The 17738-nt window shown below is 33.6% G+C and overlaps 2 protein-coding genes across 2 annotated transcripts in view; one reads left to right on the forward strand and one right to left on the reverse strand.

Moving 5' to 3' along the window:
• LOC144858635 (uncharacterized) overlaps positions 1–17738 on the reverse strand; it is a 199756-nt gene that overhangs the window by 134193 nt on the left and 47825 nt on the right. The window lies entirely within an intron of this gene.
• Positions 1–17738, forward strand: part of LOC144858554 (small G protein signaling modulator 1-like) — a 195265-nt gene that overhangs the window by 35863 nt on the left and 141664 nt on the right. Inside the window, exon 3 of the mRNA XM_078714687.1 lies at positions 9810–9885. Within this exon, the coding sequence (XP_078570813.1) occupies positions 9810–9885 (76 nt within the window). The remainder of the gene's footprint in view (positions 1–9809; positions 9886–17738) is intronic.

Below are 17738 nucleotides of genomic sequence, written 5' to 3' on the forward strand. Positions count from 1 at the left end.
AGAGGAAAACCATGATCCAAAACAGAAGTGAGATGTGTTGATATGTACATTAACATTATATAATAATAATTATTATTTAACGATGAATACAATCGGATTTTGAATATGAAGTTGATCACTTCCGTAGAAAAAAATTAAAAAACAAAATCAGTGGTTATAGTAAATACAATTATATCGAATTTCAATTTTTTCCCGGTTAAGCGAACAGATTGAATTTATCTCAGCGGTATTTCTGCTTGGTGATTAAGAAATCATAAAACATGTCTTTCTTTATTTTCATGGTAATCCAATATGTTTAAAAAATAACCACCCTCAACTGTAAATAACAAATTAAACTAGATTTGAACTCGTCACTACGGACGAGTTAGGTTATCCGCAGCGCAAAAGCCACGCGCACGTCATACGTTAGAATATTGCGCGTAGAAAAACGATTATGCTATTGAAAAAAATGTTAGTGCGCCCTCTATTTTGCTTCACGTCAAAGTATATACGGTATACACTATATACTGTATACGTACTACATACAGTTCAGAATAGGTGAAAATAAGTGACCAAAGTTATTGACGCGTTTGAACATGATGACGTCATCACAATTTTAAAAATGGTAAATCATGTAAAAGATAATTGATTGACCTAGACAATATTACAAAATTGAGGAAAATGGAATATGGATAAGTAGAGATGCGCTCTATTAAATGTGATGAGCTATGACGAAAGAGACAAAAATCCTATATTTGATATTGGAGTGGCCATACGATGACGTCACAATGTCCGGTTAGCCAAATAGATGCATGATTCTATATCTACAACTCATCTACTTTCAGAATATGTAAAAAAAAATAAAATTGACCATGTAGTTTAGAATCTATGACTGTTTAAAAAAAGGTATAATTTTGACAAATTTTTGAAATTGTTTATCAAAAACGCGCGCAAATTGTTCAATTCTACGTGCTCGTATGACGTGATTTTAAGTCGAAATTGTTTGAAAGTTGGTAAAATTACTAGAAAAGGCTGAAAAAACAAAAATCAAGCAAAAAAAACATGTTTTTGCCCTATGTGCACACGCGCGCGTAAAAATATTGCGCACGCGTGGGAATTTTTGAAATGCTCAAAATGACATGAAACGCGTAGAAAGTTGATTAGAAATGGATTTTTCGCAATTTGAAATTTTAAATGCGCGTACGCGCGTAACTTTCTGCGCAACCTGCCATTTTTAATCCATAGAAAGTTTGCGCTTGATATGACTTAAATTTTCACCAAGTTTCAATACAAAATGACTTTTGGTTTTTAATCTATGATCAATCATTGAAATTCATAAAATCGCGCGTAACTTACGCTGCGCGACTCAAAATTCATAAAAAAAAGTTTCTTGCACATCTACAGCTGCAGGTCAATCTTATGACAAAGTTATACAATCTTATGTTAGCCAGAATTTGAGATACGCTGCGAACAAAATTCGTGGAAAGAAAGAAGAATATAGAAAAAAAAAAAAAAAAAAAAAAAAAAAAGATCCTGACAATAACAAGGGGTTATCCGCCAAGTGCGGATAACCAATAAGTCTACTAAACATTGTTGATTTCCCATGGACCCAACAATACCCCAACTATTTCATTCATAATTGTTTATTTGTAACAGTTTATTTGAAATCCTTGTCCTTTGTTAATTCAATTGTGTGACAATTAAATTAGATTTTACATGCTGATGCTGTATATTATGTAAAAAGATGAGTCATGTTTATCAGATTCTTGAAAAAGATCAAAACTTTGAATTCTCAAAATGTGTTCTATATCTTTATTTGGAGTTAGACTCGTACTACATTCATTAAAATGATAAACAAATATCCAGCAGCCGTGTGTACAGAGGGGGAATAAAAAAACTATTAGCTACTAATATTGTACACAATTTATTACATCCTTTTTTAAGTAACACATATTCAATATTATAGTAAAACGTCTATACGTCAATACGTAGTTACGAGGCGGTATCCTCGCAACTAGGCTCATAGTTGTTTACCACTCCAACACATAGGATATGAATAAAGCCTATCTTATTAAATAGTATCTCGCGCCCGCGCATATACAACAAAAAATTACAAAGGTTCACATTTATATTAACGATTTTTTTAAAATTTACGAATTAAATAAATAAAAAATATAATTAAATACCGCTTGGCCTGTCAATGATGGAGGCATAAAAATGGGGGCGTGGGGTACCTTTTTACCAAAGAGATGTAAAATAAGTATTTAACATTTACCTGGTTTTACTACGTTCGCGTACAATTTATCATTTGGATTTTTTAAGTTACATGTAGGTTATGTTAAATTGTATTCATCAGTGACAACTCTAGGAAATTTACAGCAATTAGTTCTGATGCCTAAAATAGTAAAATGCTTTAAAACGTCGGAGCTTCTTTTTTTGTATTTTTGGCTGTTGATTGTTTTGTTGGCACCCCCTAACTCTGCAACGATGATATCCATAATGCATCGTATTTCCATTTCACCGTTGTTGATTTACTACTAGCTAGATTAGGTTATTAAAATAATACAATATAACCAAATCTAATATATAGGGGAAAGCTAGCTAGCTTATTTTCACAATGAGTGTACCACAGACTCTTTTTCTTGGCGTATTTTCCCAGGCCTAGTTAGTTTACTAGAGCTGCTGCAGTAGCTGGTTACTGCATGTTCGATCTATACAATTACAATATGCTTATAGCCTAGCTAGTTAGAAGCCATCGAATTTACTATCTACTTTGGCCTACTGTAACTAGGCCTACATCCCATTTTTTATTTTGTTATGGCGAGTTAAAACCCGTAGCAAAAAAAATCCTGTTGAAAATGAATGAAATCTGATCCATCCATGTGATGCATGCATGCAGCACACACAACACAGGCACGTTTTAGGCGAATTTATTTGGATCATCCCATAATAGGGAGCCACATGTGTTCTACATTTTTATTACATCGTAATTTATGGATTTTACTTACTCGTTTTAAATTTAATATACTGCGGGCCCAATTTAATATTTATTTATTTATTTCCAAGTACATTAATATTAATTAAAGCACTTTCAAATTAATAACAGCACATTTTGTATGATTCACTTATTAATGGAACGTACCAAAGGTAAAGAAATAGCAGAGGGGATAAACAAGGCGGAACAGCCTGGGTGGGTTTTTATGCTTGATAGAAAAATAACGTCTCGTAAAATACAGCACCAATTTTTTTCATTAGCGAAAACTATAAACTAAATCATCATAGGGAATTTAATGTACATATACTGACTGAAAAAAACAAAACAAATTGTACACTAATTATTGAAGTCAAGATGCTCCTGCCATCGTAAACGTATGCTATCGTCGTCTTGTAAAAAGAGGGACAGTCCCTTTTCGCTTGGTAATATGATGCAGTTTGTATACACGCGTCGTATCGTATACGGATTGTATACGGATCGTATAATTAGGAAATTGTTTATAAATGATCGTATACGGTTCGTATATGTTTATTATGCGGGCAGGAACTTCCGAATTGACGTATACGTTCCGTATACGAAGTGGACTTCCTATACGAAACATATACGAAACGTATGTAAATTGTATACGTTCGTATACGGCTTTTTTGCAAAGGGTTGAAACGGTAAAATCGCTGAACACATGACTCTTGTGTCATCGGAAGTTTTGATTTCTTCTAATAGGGAAGTCATAGCTTGTGAAATTTCAGGCTTGATGGACGCCAGTGTACGTGAGCGAAGCTCTGTGCCATACATCTGTTTGACGAGTTGGAGAAGTGAAGGGTGAACTAAGCGTAGCCATGTCAGTGTGAGTAGGTTTTCAAGTGAAGGGGTGAGTTCTTCGTCTTCCGTAATAGGTTGATTGTGGTGAGTTATAACACTGTCTGCTTGAAGAAGATTGTCATCAATGAAAGCTAGCAAACGTTGGTATAGATCCTCTGGGCGTTCATCTGGGCCCAGACTAATGTTAGCAAACTCTAAGAAATGAGCCCCACTAGATTGGAACCCGTAATGTAATCGTATGCACTGCCAGATGCAAGGTAGTGATGTGGATGATTTTACGACAGTGTTTCTTGAGATTACAGGGCAATAGTTAGCAATTTGACCTAACATTAGTTCCAACAGGGTTACTTTCTGTTGTGCAGATAAAGCATTAGCTACGTTGTTTTCAAAACCATTGTCATCAGTGAACCCTCAGAGTGGGGAAGCTCTGGTTTTCTTGCCCCACGAGAAACCTTCCACCAGGAAATTGGCGAATTTAGTGTCTAATGTTACCGTGTACATGAGGTTTTGACGCCAATTCTCAAATGTGTTTATTGTTTCGTTTTTACCTAAGCACCATTGCTTGGGGGCACGATTGGATGCAGCCATTGTTGTGGTGTTTATACAAAGTGTACTGAATGAAAACATTATTCCTCTATTGACGAACGGAGAATGACAGCGACTGCAGTATGCGCCAGTCAGTTGTTCGCCTGTGGATGTGCGATAACGGCAGTATAAATACTATAGTTATAGGGCTAGGCCTAGGTCTGCCTGTGTAGACGGTAAGTCGATATTCTTGTGGGCAGTAAAATGTGTTGCATAGGATTTTCGTCTCCTGACGCTGCCACCACGCCAACTTGGTAATAATATAGACAATACTCACACATATAATACAACTGAATAACCGATACTTGAGGTATAACAATAATGTAACTTTATTAACAAAGCAAACAGTAACATTCGTATATAGAACGACAACAACGAGGGGGCTCATATGGAGCGCCGTACGTGACAAAACTGCCATACTGGCGCTATAAATCAGTTTCAATACCATAATGACAAAAGTAAAACATCAAAACTGTAATGTAGTTGATACATTAGGATCAGATCGATGAACCGTGCTGCCGTGTTACTGGCGCGTAAGTCACGTTGTGCAATTGTAAACATCCTGAAAAGGTTCGCTGCACAACTTCATATGAATGACGATATGTTGAGAAGTTACGAAATGTTATATTTGCAAGTTTTACAGATATTTGTAACACAAAAATTACAGAAAGAAAGAAGAATAATACAGAAAAAAAAGATGATGAAACAGGACAGTTACAAGGAATTATCCGCTACTAAGCGGATAACTAATAAAGATTTAATACAATAACAATAGGTGATCATTTTATTCTAAATGATCACCTAAAAAAACTAAAATGGTGGTTAATATTGAAACTTAAATTTAGGTAGTCAATGGAATAATTTTACCGATCTGAGAGTATGTTCCTAAGGCCAAAAAAAAAAATTGTTGTGTTGGCCACGTCCGACCGACCCTAAACTGACGAAAATGAAGGTCTTTTTTTTTTTTTGGGAGCCAAACGGCAATTGTGAAACCAAATGGTGAAAAAATATTGTATTATTCGGCAAATTGGCGAATATATTTCACCTCCACCGGACGTGTAAAGAAGAACACCGTGAATCAATCACGCAATTATCAATTTTGTGGAGATCCAAGTTTTAACTAAATTTTTAAACGCTTTGATTACACAGTGGTTGAGAAACATTTTTAATAGTTATCATATTTTTAAACACCCTCATAATTAAAGGACTCTACCAATGTTGATCTGCTGCTGCAAAAAACAACAGATCGCACATCGCACTAGGTTGTTGAAGGGGTGTTTTTTGGTTTTACTGTACAGTACTATGATCCGATTACGAACTTGTTAAATGATTTAAAAGTAGACCTATATGTTTAATAAAAATTTACCTAAGATTTTCGTAAGCTCTTTTGTTCAAACTTGTTATTTATATAGCGATAATCTACCCGTTCCGGGGCCTACTCCTCAATCGATCGACGTCTCTCTGGTGGAGAATTTTCCCACGACATGAAATCGGAAATTTGTTTGTCTCTTGAACTGTAAAAGTTTCAATTTATATAAGCGCCCAGTGAAGCAGAACGAAGGCTGTGAAATGAGGCCAGATTACAAGTGCAGATACGGCGATATAACACTGTGTTACAGAATAGGAAATTCGTGAAATGGTCAATCTTCCGACGACTCGTTATCATTAACCATATCAATTACTTTTGTAAAATTATACTTATCTGATGTAATTTTAGTCGGTCTTCCCATTTATAAAGTCAATTTGCTTGATGCAGTATCCGCTTTTTTGGAGAGTAAACTAGGCGTACTTTAGGCCTACTTAGACGATCGGGACACCATACGTGCGGACGGCGATCGAACCTTGTTTTGCCTCAATATTTACAGCCGATTTTGTAGAACGTTTTAGGTTTAGATTGTTTAGGAGTTTGGTTGATAGGATGGGTTTGGAATCCACTGAGTTTTGTTATTTATGGGCCAATCGTTTAGTTAGTAGTAGGCTAGCTAGGCCTATGATGGGCCCCAATATCGTGGCATGGAATCCCTAGTCAGAATGGCTCTCACCCATGAAAAAAAATGATTTAGGCTAGGCCTAGCCTAGTACATGAAGCCCATAATACGATCTGTACTATTCGAGGTATAAAAATAGTATAATTTATGACTCCGTAATCTGTACTAAATTTTGTATTTCATTAAATGTCAAATAAATATATGCTAGACTACTGTTATTATTACACTTTAGGCCTAGCCTAGAAAATCTACAAAAAATGTATTTCACAATGATCGGGTGGTCGTCGTTTGACAGGAGGAGAGAGATGTAAATTAGTTGACAAACACAACGTACATGACGTCGCGAGTTTGGAATCCACTGATGACGTGATTTTGTGAATATCTCATGAATATTAATGAGCTTCCCTAAGCTGCTGAAAAACAGACTTTTCATGAATTTACCCTAAAATGTATATGAAATTTAATTTTTTTATTTTCTCGTTATTCTTCATTCTGACATGTCTATATTGTTATAATATTTTTTATTTAATAAATAAACGATATTTAAAAGCAATTTTAAACCCAGAATCCCCCTATAAGCAGACAAGCACTGCCTGAGTGGACTGGAATAAATATTTCTGCTTTGGTATTTTATATTATAGGCATCCGTAATTGGCTTCTCACTGTTGAATAAAAGAAAAGTTAGCTTTAATCAAAATTAAGTGATATAGTCCAGGCAATTTGTGGATTGACCCAAAACAAATTGCAATAGTTTCAAAACTTTTTTTTTTCTTATTCTGTAGTTATTTGAGTGTTTTATTTTCAAAATCTACTAAAATCGTTTTTCGTGGAACATGTATTTTAGATGTCATTTGAGATCAAATATGTCTAAAATTGGTAATAATCAATATTTAACGGTATAAACTAAGATTGATATACTATCTACTATGATGTTTGGTACCACATGGTAGCTACTTCAATTATCTACCCAATGATATCAAATATATCACATTTACATGTGTAAAGTATATTTTTGCAGTAAAAACTATATTTTTAACACTTTTTTGGGAACAAATATTAGTTCCTTCTTAGTCAAGGACCTGAGTAAGATATGTATGCAATTAATTTAGTAATGTAATACGTTAATTTGACACCAATGAACAACATGGAATGTGTGGGAAATTTGCTATCTGGGAAGAAAATGACTAAAATCGGTTAAAGATGTGTGGTTCTTATATCTTGACAACCACTTATCATAAAGATTTGTTTTTGTTGTTAAATTGTTCAGAATATACATATTTATATTTGATCTAACACAACTTTTAGCCATAAAATGACTGGAAATGCTTTTACTGACCTTTGACCCCAACATTTTTTTAAAATACATTGCCAGGTTAAATTATTCTTCAAAATGTAAATGGGCACTGTATCGTATCAAATTAAAGCACATAAAATATGCTATCTACTGCAAAAAAACAACAACAAAATCATAGAACATACTATTGAAAACTAGTAGTGGCAGTCTCTTTTTTCGAAAACCGGAAAACAGAGACCTGTGAATACAATATTGAAAATATTTTTAGCGGGACCTCGTTTTCAAGAAGTCTTGACAATAGTCGACCACCCTATAACACAATATTGAGAATTTCTAGTGGGGACCTCTGTATTTTTAAAGATTTCTTGAAAATAGATACCACAAAATTGAAAATGTTTAATAAGAAAGCTATTAAAAAAAAATGTGCATAATTTATTTAAACATATTTTTTTTTGTATATTTATATAATATTAAATAATTGGTTATCAAATGAAAGCTCATGGAATATGCTTCTAAATATTGTGTTCTAATGAAGGTCTGTGTTTTTTTGAGAAATCTTGAAAACAGAATCTTTTCAAATGTCCCAATATTTTTGTGTGTGATTATCGATATTTCTCGAAAATTGAGATTGCCACTAAACTTTTCAATATTGTGTTCTTTAGGAAGATCTCTGTTTTTTAAAAAAAAATTTATAAATAAATAAGATATCTCGAAACACAGACCCCCACTAAAACTTCTCAATAGTGTGTTCTATAGGGTGGTCTCTGTTTTTTAGATTTCATGAAAACTGAGACCTCATATAAGACATCTTAATCTTAAGTTCTAGGGTCCGTCCCAGACATTTTTGTAAAATAGATCACCAATAAACATTTCGATATTGTGTTCTTTACCAAAGGTTTCTGATTTTAAGAAATCTTAAAACCGAGACCACCTTATACGTTGAAATGTTCTGGGTATAGTAAGGTGGTCTGTGTTTTCAATCTCGAAAACACAGACCCCCAATTAAAACTTCTCAATATTGTGATCTTTATTTTCAAGAAATCTTTAAAAATACAGAGGCATGACTAGAAATTTTCAATATTGTGTTAAGCTCTGTCTACACTATCAAACTTTATGTGACAAAAAAATGTGATGTGCCCAAATTTTGGTAGTGATATGCTTAAATATGGTACTGGTATTAAGACATAATCATGTCCATATTTGGGCATATCACATTTTTTTGTCACATAAAGTTTGATAGTGTAGACAGAGCTTAATAGGGTGGTCGCTATTGTCTGGACTTCTTGAAAACGAAGATCCCCACTAAAAATATTTTCAATATTGTATTCATACTGGGTCTCTGTTTTTGAAAACAGAAACTGCCACTAAAAGTTTTCAATATTATGTTTACGATTGTTTTTGTTTTGTCGTAAAACACAGTAGGGGTTTTGAGAGACCTTGAAAACAGGGACCAACTATCACAATATTGAAAAGTTTTACTGTGGTCTCTCTTTTCAAGAAATCTCCAAAACAGAGATCTCTACTAAAAAATCTTCTCAATATTGTATTCTATACTGGGTCTCTGTTTTCGGGTTTTTGAAAATCCCCCCTCCCCACAAAAAGTTCAATATTATGTTCAAGAGGGTGGTGTTTCTCTGTTTCTGTGAAATTATGAAAACAGAGACTCCTACTAAAAATTCTCAATATTGTGTTTTATTGGGAGCCTTTTGTTTTCAATATTACTTAAAAACATAGACCCCACCAAACTGTCAATTATAAAGTACAGTAGGTGGAGCAGGCTGGTTAATTCTCCCTGGGACATTTTTTGAGTGTATCTATTTAAATGCCTGTAATTCCATACCAAATTACGTTTCAGTTTTTATATTGTAAATTTGTTTTGGGTTACCCCCTTTTTTTTCATAGATTGCCTGGACTACTGTAATATCGGTAAAGTGTACAATACGTACTCCACATTTAGTTAGCTTGTTAATAAAAAATGTATGTGTTTGTGATGACTTAAACAAACATGACACGTGATTTAAATTAATATTTCCCAAAAAACCCCATTTTCCTGGAGTACCCTTCAAACTAATCAGCAGCAAAATATGGTAAAATAGTCCTACTGTAACTAGCCCAGTGAATAACAATTTGTAATGTTTACCATTTACAGGTTAAAAAAATTATGGAAGAAGCAGTTACTCGGAAGTTTGTACATGAAGACAGTGGTAGCATTATTTCACTGTGTGGTAAGTCTTACATGAAAATTGGTAGTGATGTATTTGTTTTGCATGGAAACGCGGACAAACAACAGAAGAATAGATTTTGCGAATTTGACAAGATTGTTTCTGTTGACTTTTTCAAGAGCATACAGAAACGATCGTTTTGATGCAGTTTATTTATTTTGTTTAAACGTTTATACTGTTCATTAGATATACATAATAATTATATCAGTGATGATTACATACAGTACATAGGCTATGCTACGTAAAAAACACATGATCGTATGAGGTCAATCACATGGTTCAATTAACAGTGGAAGTGTACAGTGTAGTAAATGGGGTAATATTTTTGTGGAAAAAACAACATTAAGTATCGTTTTTTTTTTTAGATAAAAACTGTTATAATATACTCATACTGTTATTAAAATTATTATTTTTGAAATTCTGATTTTACACGAACCTTGCCTATGTATGTCAAATGCGTGATAATAAAATATGGACACCCCTGAAGTGGATCGTACCATTTACCAAATGTTGTTGTTTACAGTGTACATCACACGAGAGACAAATGTCGGAAAATAATTTGTAATTGGTTGGTTTCTCACGTAGAATATTCAATTCATTTTAACAACTTATTAAGTGGTCTAATAAATGAAGAATTTATAAAGCAAGTATTCAATCTAAATATGTTATGTAGAAATATACCAAAGAATTTTAAACATTTTACATTATGCTCTAATAATTACCGTGCACTCTCTCCCCGCAGCAAGAGTCGAGTCTGACTTTACTAAATACTAGGCCTAATAAAGTAAAGTACTTGTAATAAACCTAAGCCTAACATTATTAAATTATTTTATTATATTAAACATCCAAAAAGTCCCCAAAAAATGACATGGTGTTCCTTTGAAATACCCTGAAAACGCTATGTTATTTTTGTTAGTTACACTCAGCTGGTCACGACTGAACGAACGAAAATCGTCTATATTATAAGCTTGATTACAGTGTTAATCACCGTCATGTGACACCCAACTAATTGTTGATAGTTGATTGACACTTGCTATTTCTAAAATAAATTATTATCGCAGACAACGGCCTAGTTTTTCATGCTAATAACGTCGAACACGAAAGACAAAGACATCGGGATAAACTGCTATCCGGAAATCCCTGCTCGATAAAACCGTTCATGCGTGGATTGTGACCTTAATGTATTACTTAAGGATAGCGATGCTTGTGAATATCGCTAGCAATACTCAAACAACGCTCGGTCAACACTCAAGTCCTCTGACCAGTACTGTAGTTCTACCCATCCGTAATGGGTTAAACTAAAAATACAAACAAACAATTGACACGATGCAATGAAGCATGTTCTAACGTGTACTATACATCCTAACATACATAAATCGCTGTTAATATGGGCATCATGATATGTCTATCAAATGTAATTAAATCATAACTAACTAATAAATACAATTTATACTAGATTTGAACTCGTTACTTTGACGAGTTAGTTATCCGCACGGCAAACGCCACGCGCACGTCATACGTTGGAATTTTGCACACGGAAAAAGATTATGGCATTATGACCTGAACTAAAGAATATCATATGCTGTTAGTGCTGAATTCTGTCAATTTTGTGTCATATAGTATATACAGTATAAACGGTATAATCTGTATACGTATTACATACAGTGTAGAATAGGTAAAATTCCTATTTTTAACATGGCGACGGTATCAAAATGAAACACTAAAATAGCTATTTCGGAAGTAAATTATCTCAGCAACAACATGTTAACGTGTAGAAGAAATTTGAATACGTAAAATATAGATGCGCGCTCTTTTAAATGTGATGAACTATGACGCAAAAGATGAAAATACAACTTTTTTTATTCAACTGGCCATATGATGACGTCACAACGTCGGATTGGAAAAATGTTCACATGAATTCGTATCTACAATCCAATAGCTTCCAGGAAACGTTTTAATCATGATTATCACTTTTTATTCTGACGAGCTATAACAGATTGAAATTTACTGTAAAGATGAAAATAAGTGACCCATGTTATTTACGTTTTTAGACATGATGACGTAATAAAAATTAAAATATTTTTAACTCATGCGAAAGATAGTTGATTGACCTAGACAATCGGGGTGAAATTGGATAACGGATAAGTAGAGATGCGCTCTATTAAATGTGATGAGCTATGACGAAAGATACAAAAATCCTAAATTTTATATTCGCGTGGCCATACGATGACGTAACAATGTCCGGTTAGCCATATTAATACATAATCCGATATCTACAACTCATCAACTTCAAGAATATGTCATCCACAAAAAGTTGACCGTCCAGTTTAGAAATTACGACTGTTTAAAAAAAGGCATAATTTTGACAAATTTTGACGAATTTTTTAACTTTTTCATCAAAAACTCGCGAAAATTATCCAATTCTACGTGCCCGTATGACATGATTTTAAGTCAAAATTGTTTAAAAGTTTGTAAAATTACTAGAAAAGGCTGGAAAAACATAAATCACGCAATTTTGCGATACGTGCGCACACGTGCATAAAAAAATTGCGCGCGCCTGGGAATTTTTGACATGCTTATAATGACATGAAACGCGTAGACAGTTGATTAGAAATTGATTTTTCGCATTAAGAAATTTTAAACGCGTGTGCGAGCGTCACTTTGTGTAAAACACGCAATTTTTTTCAAACAGAAAGTTAGCGCATGATATAAATTACACTTCAATTTAAAATGTTATTTGGTTTTTGACTTATGTTAAATACACGAAATTCATAAAATCGCGCGTAAGTCATGTTGCGCAACTCTGACATCATTCAAAAATAGGAGGTGCACAACTTCACGTAAATGCCCATATGTTGACAAAGTTATGAAATGTTATGTTAACAAGTTTTTGAGATACGTGAGACACAAAATTGGAGGAGAAAGAAAGAAAAAAAAAAAAGTAACAGGACAGTTACAAGGAGTTATCCGCTGAATGCGGATAACTAATAACATAAATACCTGATATAAGGGCTCACTTAAAGGAAAGGAACACCCTGGGCTAAATGTGCCACTGTGCTTATTGATAAATGTAATAAAAGCATGATTACAATGGTTCAAGGTACAATAGTAAACAATTAAGTTAAAAAATAGACTTTTAAAAGACAACATATCGGAAATTGAACAGCGCCATTTTGACAGGTTAAGAGCAATTATTTGACGTCAGATTAGGTGGACGCATTCAAGCAAATCCAAGCGTCCATCGTCTCGGAAGTGCGGGATAACCATAAATAAAATCAATTAAATAGCCAAACATACCTAATATTTTCGGAATATGGCTTGGAGTTTTTATAATGCAGAAAATTTGGAACCAGAATATACAGTAAGAGAGTAAGAAGAAAAACGTTCTCGAGCAAAACAAGCCGTCCAAGAATGGTGTACTTGCAGCCAGTGTATCTGTATGCCTTTAGCTGAAGAATGTTTTTGTTGTAATGAACTTGAAAAAAGAATGGAGAAAGACAAAGACGAAGAAATGTATATGCCAGACAATTAATTTCCCTACCAAATCCCGTTTGAAACAGCTAGGCTCAAAATGGTCCGAACATACCGCAACATGCTTTGTTACAACCCAGAGTGTCTCGCTTAATGTTCACTAGCCATTTCTTCAAAGGTAGCATATGAAAGCTGACATTCTTTGTAGAATCCGTCTTATTTGTGCAGCCAAAAACGCTGTACAAAATACCATTATTTTAATAAACTAGATGGTATGCGAGCGAAGCGAGCGTACCATCTAGGTCGTGTCCACAGATGGTTCTCGAATACATAGTAATTTCAGCGTAAAAAAAACGGCGATTTCAAATGTACGTACACCGCAGGACTATAAATACATTGTCGTTTACAGAAACAAATAAATAGACATAATGATTTATGTAGTCAACTAAAATTAGCACCATGGGAATTAGGCCTACTTCCGAAGGAGAAACTTGTCTTAAAAATGATTCCAATTTTTTTATTTGAACTCATTTAAACAAACCCAATTTGTGTTTTGTATATAACATTAGAGTTGAGGAATGGGAAGAACAATTTTTTAATATATTCTTTTGTTTTAAATGTGTTATAGGCCTATCAATAATATACCACTAAATACAGTAAAACATTTATTTAATACTTTTTTAAAACTGTCCCTGTTATATTCGATTGAAATAGTAAAGTACATGTAACGATACACCACTACGACGTTTATATTTTTTAAAATTATTAATTAATACAAATGTTGAGGAGCAACTGTCAGTAATACAGTTTTTATTTGTATATTATTTGTTTATATATCCAGCAGTAGAGCACAGTCACAGTAATAAATGTTCTTTGTATATGTGTTTATATATCTAACAGTAACCGCATTCACAAAGAAAATTTGATTCAAATGGCAACCAAAAATGGTTAATACGTATTTACAATATTGTCAAAGTATTGCAATACTATGTATCTCAGTTTTAAGTTTATTCTCCAAGGGCCCATAAATTTACCTACTTGTGTTAAACCAAGGACTCATAAATTTACCTACAAACTGGGAGTCTGATAGATTGGAATGTTCCATTCATCGCAAATCAATACATTTGTATAAACGTATATTAACTCTATCAAAATAGTATTTTAAAAAGAAAATCGGCCTGTCTTCAACATTATGATACTGTACTCGAGCTGTTCAACCGGTTTTCAGCTATTAAAAACAATTATCGTAGGAGGAGATAGGAAAATGCGAAGCATCCTCGTATTATTGGGTGCAGGTATTTTTCAAGAGGACATCCATTAGACAGTGTATACCACGGTCGGAAAACACTCCTATTTGGGGCAAATCGTTGAACCAAAATTAAAACTAATTATCTAACTAAATTTAATTAGTAAATAGGGTTACATTAGGTGGTTAAAATCAGTACCGAGATTCTAACCAACTTTATATACCATCGAGTAAACATTCTAGAAATAACGCGCGATTTACCGAATTTGCCCTTACGTAAATTTATATAGACACAGTACAGTATACAAAAGAAAGGATTATTTTAGCAATAAAAGTAACAATAGATTAACAATAGCTGAGAGATTTACGAATTGGCTTGCAGAAGAAAAGATCGATCGAAGGTTTGTTTACCAAGCCAGCGCATGCTCATACCGTGTCATCGCCATCCTGCATGACCGCATGTCGCGTTATTAGCCAATCATAGTAGCGGATTCGCTTAGCCAATAGAAGCGCCGAATGCAACCGCGAATCCAAAAATTTCCGTCGGCCGTATTTGACGTCACGAATAGGCTGCCATGAGCACAAGATAGCGATTTTCAAAAGTCTTGAAACAACAACAACAAATCCTGTTTACTAGAAAACTACAAATCCGATTTAAACATAAATTAATATTAAGTTGGTAGGGTTACTTTCAAAATAGTTATGTAAAATATTAGGGTGTCCCTTTCGTTTAAACAAGATTCTGTTTCCACACGGAGCAATAAAGGTGTAGCAATGTTTTTACAATGTCTGTATCTCCTATCATCTACAATGTATCGACTACAATGACTAACCATAAACAGCCTAATTTACATATCAAGGTGCGATACATATATGTCTCCCTGCAAAAATGAATTATGTAGTGGAGCTGTCTTGTTGGTTAATGTGCTTGCCTTCCAATCCCAAGGTCCAGAGTTCAATCGTGACCAGTACCAGGGTTGTAACTCACAACTCTTTTAACTCCACTCCCTAATCTTCAAATGAGAGTTTATAAGCACGATAAATTATAAAATAATTGGCGAGTTACTCACTGTTAGATGCGTCTGAAATAAAAAATTAATGAACAAGAAATATTTCTATATATTATTATATATATTATCTGAACATTACACACAGGAGGAAGCCGTTAATAGGGGTCATCAATCACTGAAACAGTCTCTAACGTGACCGTACAAAGAGACCAAAGGCATAGTTTATCAAAGTGGGCGACAGTAAGCGGTGCTTTAACATTTGTATCACAATATATCGATAATGATAAACAGTAAAGGTGTTTCCCTGGTAGGCCTACCAGGCCTCCTATAATAGTAGTAACATTGAATCGCACCTAAATTTGATTGAATGATTAATAAATAGCATAAATAATTAGTTCAATTAGCCTAGCCTCCTATAGTAACATTGAATCGCACCTAAATTTGATAAAATGATTAATAAATAGTATAAATAATTAGTTCAATTACAAACAAATTGTATTTCACGTAAAGTAAAGGCCTTTATAATTGATTAGTTGAATATCTAAAATAAATAAATTTGTAGTTTACGATTCAGTTGAATCACTAAAATCACATTGTAGTGCACGTAAAGTAAATGCCTTTTAGAACGAATATCTAAAACAAATTAATTGCAGTAGTTCACGATTTCTATTGACTATGGTTGAACCACTAAAATATTTGTATTTAATATTGAATGTCGCCACCAACGGCCATTTTGCAGGAAGTGACGTACCCGGAAGCCAGTTGAACAACAGCAACAGTGCGAGTGTGTGAAAATAACCCTGTGATATCCATAACTTTTGATAGGTAGCGCTAAATTTTGTCGTAAAAGACGAAAATGGAACAATAGCGTAGTACTGAAAACTAATATTATCAAATCTACATTTCGCGGTACATCTAAGATAGATAAGGTAGGTATCCAAGGCGGAGATTTATACCGAAGTTTTTCCATTGTGCTCGCCTATGTCAGAATTAACCATAATTTATATATAGATTACTCCATGGTGAAACAGAGTAAGTTTAGTTTTACGAATATCAAGCGTCCAGGCCAGCCCGTCCTTTTAAAACCTTTTTACCTAAGTCATTATCATTCTGAGAACCATCGTCTACACTTCATAGAGGGGGAGCGAGTGAAGCAAACTCACTCTAATTCAAAGAATTTCAATACACTATTTTCCCATGTAATTGGACAGTCCTAAAAGACAATGTGACACTTCACACGGCAACGCGAATAAAATGCAAAAAACATAACATTTCGTAACTTTGACAACATATGGTCATTTAACTCTTTCACTGCGTATACCCGGTAGTACCGGGTATAAACAGACGTCGTTGAAATACGTATACACGGTAATACCGGGTATGGGCAAAACAATGATTTAATCGTATTTGCCTATAATATATAGCACCCTCTATATTTGTTCGATGAACTTGAATATTTTTGCAAGTCATTAAAAAATTTTTCCAGCAAAAAAAACGGCCCTCTATAGTTGTATTATCGTCTTGAAAATCATGCGCCCTCTATAGTTATATTATATATAGTATAGTATATATAATAGTATTCTATCTTGGAAAGTTGTTTTGAGTAGCGTAATGGCGGCCATTTTGAAAGTAACCAAAATTTACCAGCCCCAATAGGGCAACATTGTGTTTATCACAACACGCAAAAAAAAAAATTCTGAAACAATAGTTAGTTTTTGTACTATAGTGAATTTTTGGAAAATGTCATTATTTTCACGATTTTGCCCCAAAACTTTGATTTGTGCATAATTTTTATAAAACAATAAAAATAATTCAATTTTTTTTTATATTTTTATTTGTTATACATATCTTCATCAATATCCAGTTGGAAAAACATATTCCATAAGAATTTCTTATAGAAAATATAGTTTTTATTATTGATTCGATAAAAAACACGAAATCCAAAATACATGTAATGACGTCACATGACGTCATCAATATGCAAATGACTTTTTTTTTTATACCTAACTGTAGACTAACCCTTTGCCCATCACACACCACAAAAATAATTACACAATTATCTCAATTAGTATTTTTTTGCAATTTATTAAAATACCATATGTTTTTCTTAAATATATATTACGCACAGA

This window comes from Antedon bifida, chromosome 2 (assembly GCF_963402885.1).
Source record: "Antedon bifida chromosome 2, ecAntBifi1.1, whole genome shotgun sequence".
NCBI classification, from domain to species: domain Eukaryota; kingdom Metazoa; phylum Echinodermata; class Crinoidea; order Comatulida; family Antedonidae; genus Antedon; species Antedon bifida.